General features: G+C 53.2%; 1 protein-coding gene across 2 annotated transcripts; it reads left to right on the top strand.

Annotated features, from left to right (window-relative positions):
* The first annotated feature begins 58 nt into the window (after positions 1–58).
* On the top strand, positions 59–6,968 carry IST1 (IST1 factor associated with ESCRT-III). Of its 2 annotated transcripts, none has more exons than XM_005424782.3 (10): positions 59–359; positions 1,314–1,413; positions 2,057–2,237; positions 2,464–2,551; positions 2,820–2,903; positions 3,245–3,355; positions 3,660–3,866; positions 4,941–5,033; positions 6,155–6,200; positions 6,362–6,968. In XM_005424782.3, the coding sequence occupies exons 2-10, from the start codon at positions 1,326–1,328 to the stop codon at positions 6,559–6,561; spliced, it is 1,098 nt and encodes a 365-aa protein (XP_005424839.1). In that variant the 5' UTR covers positions 59–359; positions 1,314–1,325; the 3' UTR covers positions 6,562–6,968. The 2 variants fall into 2 exon arrangements, with proteins under 2 accessions (XP_005424839.1, XP_030916030.1); XM_031060170.1 differs by lacking the exon at positions 59–359 and adding an exon at positions 605–730.
* Positions 6,969–7,157: the final 189 nt, after the last annotated feature.

Here is a 7,157-nt window from a genome sequence, read left to right as displayed (position 1 = left end):
GCGGGCGGAACGGCGCGTTGCCGGAACAGCCGCGCCGGGGGCGGGCACCGGCGGGCGCCTATCAGGCGTGGTACCGTTTAGACGCGCGCAGGATCCCTCCGCCGGGCCATGTAGTCCCTCTGCGCCGCTCTCCCAGACTGTGCCCCTCTCTCCCCGGCCGCCGGCGCGCCAGGGCCGCATTTGCGGAAGCGGGTCGGGACAGCGCCCGCCGCGCCAGCTCGACTGTGCCCCGGACTGCGTGCGAGCTGTGCCTGAGACTGGGTACTGAGAGTGCCGGCTATGAGGATCACTCCGCACGCGATGAAGGCTTGCGGAAGCCGCGCGCCATTTTGGGTGTCGGAGCTGCGGAGCGGCGGGTGGTGAGTCGGGCTGTGGGACGCGTGAGCGGGGCCGCTGGGAGCACTCGGCATCAGAGGAGCTGACGGGGAGCCTTGCCTCAGGGTCTCCCGCAGCCCTGGGACTCGCCCCGGGCCCTGCTCCGCTCGTGGTGTGGGATGTTCTCTCGCTGCTACCTAGCTGGGGAGGGAGAGGGATTTCTCCCCTCAGCCCTCAGGTGCAGCTGCGCCGGTGGAGCTCATGCAGGGCCTCCTGCGCACTGTCCGAACTGTCCCTGGGCATTAGGCCAGACGCGGCGAGTCTCGGTGTGGCTGGCGGCCGTCCCGGCAGCCGGATCAGGTCATGGCTCGCTCCGCTCTGGGCGGTGGAGCCGCCGGCAGAGAGGGATGGGGAGGTGAGATGCAAACAGAGGTCTTTCTATGTGCTGTCTTTTAAGGAAGCTTTTCCTTGATGAGCGGTTTTTGGCAAACAGAATGCTATAATTAAATAATGTTAGGATTTGCTTTCTGTAGGGTTAATAAGTTGAACTGGTTTCTGGGAGACTAAGCATGTGTTCAGTAGGTAGGAAGAGTGTGGGGAATGTGAAACGGCAACTTTTTCCTTCTGATGACGACATTGTTACAACCTTAGTTTCTAATAGTCCTCTAGTTAATTATATAGCTGGTTTACAACTTGTATTTCGATAGGACAGAGGTGGGCTTGGCTCTTCAGTTGACTTTTCCGTTTTTAAAAAAATGTCCAATAAGTTTCCTTGACGTTCTAAGGCCAATCCTATTGGTCTTGGTGAGGTGCAGGGTTATGAAGTGGGAAAGGCAATAATAAGCACTCGAGGTTCAGTTACTTAAAAATAACTGGATTGGCAGACCAGGGCTTGTTTGTTTGGGGCATTTCTTGGCCTCCCCCGCAGTAAAACAGTGTCTGGTGACAGACACTGACTGGCAGTTGTTGGTTCCAGTGGCCATCCCTCTTCTCCACAGAAAGTGTTTATCATGTTGGGCTCTGGGTTCAAGGCAGAGCGCTTGCGAGTCAACCTGCGCCTCGTCATCAATCGCCTCAAGCTACTGGAGAAAAAAAAAAGTGAGTATTAAGGGGGCAGGTGTATTAAGTATTAAGAGTGAGTGTTAGGGGGAGTATTAAGGGACCCAGGATGCTTTTGGGGCTCAGGAGACTTGAGAAAGTATTTCTGGAGTTGGGGGTACTTTCATGGGCCAAGTATGGAGTAGCTTTTTGCTCTTCCTTGCTGGACCCAGGCCTTAACAACCTGCCCTGGTGCACAAGGAGCTGGAAGAGCAGGCTGGCCACAGTGTGGCCTCTGTCCACCTTCCCGACAGCTGTTGGAGTGCAATTTGTGGGGTGGTAGCTAACAGCTAATATGTGTGGGCTATGTGTGCTAAGAGCACAGTGGAGAACTCCCTGAGTGCTGTGGGAGATCCTGCCCACCTGCCTGCCCTGCCACAGGTCAGGCCTGTGTTCCTGGTTAACTCTGTAGGGAGGTTGTAGGTACAGGAGTGTTTCCAGCAGCCTGAAGTCCACTTTCCTTTAAGTGGGCTGGGAGCGGGACATGAGGGCTCTGCAAAGCCATGCCCGAGTGTCTTGTGCTGCAGAGGTTAGATAGGGGAGAGAAGCTGGTGGTGGCTTTATGTGTAATGGGGACTTGTGGGCGGTCTGGAGGCAGCAGCCTAGGCCAGCACAGTGACCGGGCTCGGGACGTGTGCTGCAGCTGAGTTGGCCCAGAAGGCAAGGAAGGAGATTGCAGATTACCTGGCAGCTGGAAAAGATGAGCGTGCCAGGATTCGTGTGGAGCACATCATCCGTGAAGATTACCTTGTGGAGGCCATGGAGATCCTGGAGCTGTACTGTGATCTGCTGCTCGCCCGCTTTGGCTTGATCCAGTCCATGAAGTAAGCTATGGCTGGGAGGGTCCTGGACTCAGGAAGGGGCACTGTTGAGGGCAGGTCTGGGGTACAGAAGGGCATCCATGTTTGTCTCTCCAGAGACCTTTTCTTCCCCATGTACGGGAGGCTGTGGAGCCTAGTGCATGGGATGGGAACTGAAAGGCTAAGGAGATTGAGGGCAGCAAAGGCTGGGTGCATGGGGTGGAGAGACAATTGTTTTCTTTGGTCATAGGGAGCTGGATTCTGGCCTGGCAGAGGCAGTATCGACACTGATTTGGGCTGCACCACGCCTCCAGTCAGAAGTGGCCGAGTTGAAAATTGTGAGTAGGGTTGCTTGAGGGATGCTGCACATGCAGGGTGGGGGTGATGCTGCCTGATGCTGATGGAAGCCCTTGTCTGGGACTTTATATCAGAGGATTTTATGGGCTCTGCAGATGGAAATCAGATGTCCTTGGAGCATGGGGGTGGCTGCAGCTGCTGAACTGGAGTGCTCAGTGGGAAAAATGAGGGAGGGAGCTGAGTGAATGTGAGGTTTGAGGTGAGAGAAAGCAGGATTGTGCACATTCTAGAGTTTCTCTCCTGCTGCAGGTTGCTGATCAGTTGTGTGCTAAGTACAGCAAGGAGTATGGGAAGCTGTGCCGGACAAACCAGATTGGGACAGTCAATGACAGGGTAAGGAACTGGTAGAACAGGCAGAGCCCTTGGGCCCGTGGCTGGTGGCTGATGCTTGCCATCACTCTGGAGCACAGCACGTGCTGTGCAGCCAGGGCCCACCTGCATTGGAGCATGGTGCTGAGGCCCCAGGCAGGGAGGCCCTGCTCTACTGGTTGTGGATGGGGAAGGATAGAGCAAATAGAGCCCTGGCTTATGGCTGCCTGCAGCATGTTGTACCTGGTTCAGGGGCCTCCCCACAGCTGCCTGATGCACCTCCCTGGCTGGGATGGCACTGGTACAGAGCTGTTGGGTGGTGCATTGCCCTGGCTCTACTAAGTCTCTCCACCTTTGTGTTCCAGCTGATGCACAAGCTGAGTGTGGAAGCACCACCCAAGATCCTGGTGGAGAGATACCTCATTGAGATTGCAAAGAACTACAATGTGCCCTATGAGCCTGACTCAGTGGTGATGGTGAGTCAGCCTCAGGATGTGGCATTGCAGTGAACTGGGTAGTCCTTGTGCTTTGGTGTCTTCTAGACAGCCCTAGCATATAGCATGATCCTTCTTCTTTCATGCACTCCTGTGGCATGTGGCAGTAGTTACACATGCTACAGCCTGGTTTGCGTTCTGTTTCCCATTAATACCACTGTATAGCTGCTCTCTGTTCTGTTGTGTATTCCCATCTTGTCCATTAACAAATGCTTCATCTAATGTGTACAGATGGCAGTGATCATAAGAGATGTGTTGGTGAGCAGAATTCTTCCACCCTTTCCAGGCTGAAGCCCCGCCAGGTGGAGAGGCAGATCTAATTGATGTGGGCTTCACGGATGATGTGAAGAAGGGTGGCCATGGAGGGGGCGGAGGTGGTGGATTTACAGCCCCAATGATAGGTCATGATGGGTTAGTACCCATGCCCGTGATGATGCCTATGCCCATGCCAACAACAAATCCACCCTTCTCTTATCCACCTCCTAAGGGACCGGTAAGTTCCTGGGCTTTGTGTGTTTCTTTTTTCTGTGAAAGACTCCTATTGTGGTGCTTAGCCCTGTGCCTGCTGACTGTACCTGTTAGCTCAGTGTGTCAGAAGGCCATCTTCTCAGTGTGAGACTGCATGGGACGGAGGTTGTTGGCAGTGCAGCTGAAGCTTAATCTTGTATCTTGACTGTGGAGGTTCCTACCCCTGTTCTGCAGCCAGCCCTCTTTGCCTTCAGGGAACAGAGGAGTCCAGACTTAACTCCTGAGGCAGTCTTCTGACTGCCAGGCTTTTGTCCAGGAGTTGGAGCTGCACTTTGAAGTTGGTAGGCTGGTAGTGTGCCAGGATTCAGGCAAGGAAATCAGGTGAATGTTGTGGGGTGGGAATAGCACAGAAAAATGCAGAAGAGCCCTGCCTGCAGACCTGCAAGGGGAGAAGACTGAGCCAATGGCTCTTGCAGAGGATTTGTTGTAAGGGTGGAAGGTGGGGGCTGAAAAGAACTCCTCCGTTCTCTGAATTAAGTAATTTACAGGATGTCTGTGTAGACTGGAGAGCAGAATAGTGGGATGGCTTTGAGTCTTAATATGGTCCCAGTAGTGCTGAAGTACTTTTTGTGGAAAATCTGGGCCAAGTATCATCACCTGGCTGTTGGCCCAGGCATAAACATGCTGAAGGCTTGTGCCAGGTCTGGGTCCTTGAGGTGCTGTTGTGTGACAAATGAGGGCAACTCAAAGCCTTGTGTGAGCCAGAAACCTCTTTCCTATTCTGCAGTACTGCACACAGGGCCAGAAACGGCAGAGTATTTCCTTTATTGGCCTGGTGCTTCTTGTGCCTTGAAAGATGAAATGTTTACCTGTGCTGGTTCTTTAGAATAACCACAGTCCAGTTAGCTGTGTCTGCCTGCTCCAGGTGACTACATCTGTCTTAATACTTGAGAATCTCTTCCTTGTAAGCATAAACTCTTACCCACTTGAATACATGCTTGCATTTATCGAGACTCTACTTCCTGTGACTCCCATGGCAGCTGTAGGCGTGTGGTGTCTCAGATGAGTGGTGTGCTGCATGACTGATCTCTCTGTACAGGAGAACTTCAGTGGCCTGCCAGTGGGGACCTACCAGCCTTTCAGTAACATCCACCCACCACCAATTCCGGCAAACCCACCCACATATGAGTCCGTAAGTGCCTGAGATGAATGGCCATTGCAGGCAGCAGAGGGATCCTCAGAGTGCAGTGGTAGCCACAGAGAAGGGAAATGTTTGTAAAGGATACTAAGCTAAGCTTCCAAGCTTTTGGAGTGGTGCTGGCATTGCTTGCTACTGTAGTGAATCAGTGAATGCACATGATGGACGGATGACTTATGGAGAGAAGTTCCTCATTCAGCTCTGTGCTTTGGCTGCAAAGGAAACCCAAGATTTCTCTTGCTGCATTGTTAAAGTGGTGTTAAACAGTTAATAAGCAGAATCCACAAGTCCTGTTTTTCGCAGTGTGAAGAGTTTATCACCTTGAATCTGTTTAATTATGGCTTTTGAACTAATTAACAGCCTGGATGATAATTTTGACTGACCCAGATGCTGTATGTTTAGAGACTCTTCCTTTCACAGACTTTCCTCAGTCCTTGGGGACAACAAAGCAGAGGCTGGAGACTTCCCTTTCGACGCTTGTCTCTGGTTTTGTTGCTGCAGTTTGTCATCATGCTTGCCACTCTGCTTTTGGTGACATGCTGTTGTTTTTGCATTATCCTGAGTAGGGAGGAGCACAGTTGAGCATTGTGGCGCTGACACTTTGGTGTTCTCACAGGTGCAGCAGTGCAGGTGAATTGGGTAGGAATGGGTGTTGAGGGCTGCAGCATGCAGGGAATAAGAAGTTTTACAAGCACAGCTGTGTGTGCCATGAGCCTTTTTCCCAGACACACCAAGACCCTGCTGCTAGTCACAAGGGCCTGTCAGTGGTTTATGAAGAAAGGCAGCAAGGAGCTGTGATGACATGGATGAAGAGGGCGGTGTTTTCTCACTGGTGGCCTTGATAAATATTTCAGACCTGATAGTGGATATGCTCGACTGATCCAGTTCAGAATATGGTCAGTGAAGCTACTTTAGTTGACAAGGAGGGAGAGAAAAGCTGAAGAGCTGCCTCTGTTTCTTGGAAGAGAGGCACATTGTTGCAAAGCCATGGCTGCCTGCTAGGGGTGGGGAGGAGTGTGCACTGATTTGCCGGAGCTGTGCCTCTGAGCTCTGCTTGTGTGGTGGTGTGACCATGCCTGGTGGACAGAGCTGTAGTAACTGAGAGTCTTTTTCAGATTGATGAGCCTAACGCTGACAAGGATGCTGCTGCACTAGTGCCTGGTGAGTATGTTGAGGTTTGGAAAAGCTTGGATATTAGGGGCTGTTCTGAAAAACCCTCTGGTACTGCCTGTTGCTGGAATGACTGTTCCTTTGTGGGGCTCTGTTTGGCCCGGTGAGTGTATGCTGATGGTGAGGTGCAGTGATACTTCTCTCATCAACAGGGCTTGAGCCCAAGCCAGAAGCTTCTCCTAAACCAAGAGCTGGAGCTCCTAATACCTTTGATAACTTTGTACTGCCTGAATTGCCATCTGTGCCAGACACACTGCCAACAGCATCTGCTGGCGCCAGCTCTTCTGCCTCAGAAGACATTGACTTCGATGATCTTTCACGGAGGTTTGAGGAGCTGAAGAAGAAAACGTAAAACTTCCTGGGCTGCAGGAAGGAGAGGAAGGAGCTGTGTGATATCTCCTCTCTGAAACAGACTCTCTTTGAAATTGGTTTCCTGTATTAACCTCCAGTGAACGTGCTCTTCTTTTTGAGCTCTCTTCCTGCTGTACTTACACCAAGTGCTGCCGCTTTCCTGATCTTTGCTGCTCCAGGAGATGAACTATGGCCCATCGAGGTCTGGAGGCGAGGCACGGAGGGTGGTCTGATGGGATACGCAGCAGCACCTTGTTTACCCTACCCGAGTCGCGGGGGAGGCATCCCGGGACTGTAACGTACCTGTTGGTGACACTCTGCAGCTGTGCCGTGGCTGTTCCTGTCCCGTCCCTGCCCGCTTCCCGGGGCTCGCCCTCTGCCCCTCCTTCAATAAAGCGCGGGCCGGACCTTGTCGTCGCCTCTGCTGCGCCGCTATTGGTTGGAGCGGTACGGCCTCGGCCAATCACAGAGGGGGTCCCCGGAAGTGTCCTCGCGTGTCGGGTTGAGCGTGATGGCGGCGCCGCTGCGCGTGAGCGGCCGGGGTGCCCGGGGCCCTGTGGGGAGCCGGGGCCGGCCTGGCGGGGCCGCCCATGGGAG

This window comes from Geospiza fortis, unplaced genomic scaffold (assembly GCF_000277835.1).
Source record: "Geospiza fortis unplaced genomic scaffold, GeoFor_1.0 scaffold102, whole genome shotgun sequence".
In the NCBI taxonomy this organism is placed as follows: Eukaryota; Metazoa; Chordata; class Aves; order Passeriformes; family Thraupidae; genus Geospiza; species Geospiza fortis.
Note: the sequence above shows the minus strand (reverse complement) of the source record. Positions and strands in the feature narration are given on the sequence as shown.

Coding starts and splice junctions, on each gene's coding strand:
- IST1 (XM_005424782.3), top strand. CDS start 1,326: ATGTTGGGCTCTGGGTTCAAGGCAGAGCGCTTGCGAGTCAACCTGCGC. Junction 2,552..2,819: donor AAGTGGCCGAGTTGAAAATT/GTGAGTAGGGTT, acceptor CTCCTGCTGCAG/GTTGCTGATCAGTTGTGTGC. Junction 5,034..6,154: donor ACCCACCCACATATGAGTCC/GTAAGTGCCTGA, acceptor AGTCTTTTTCAG/ATTGATGAGCCTAACGCTGA.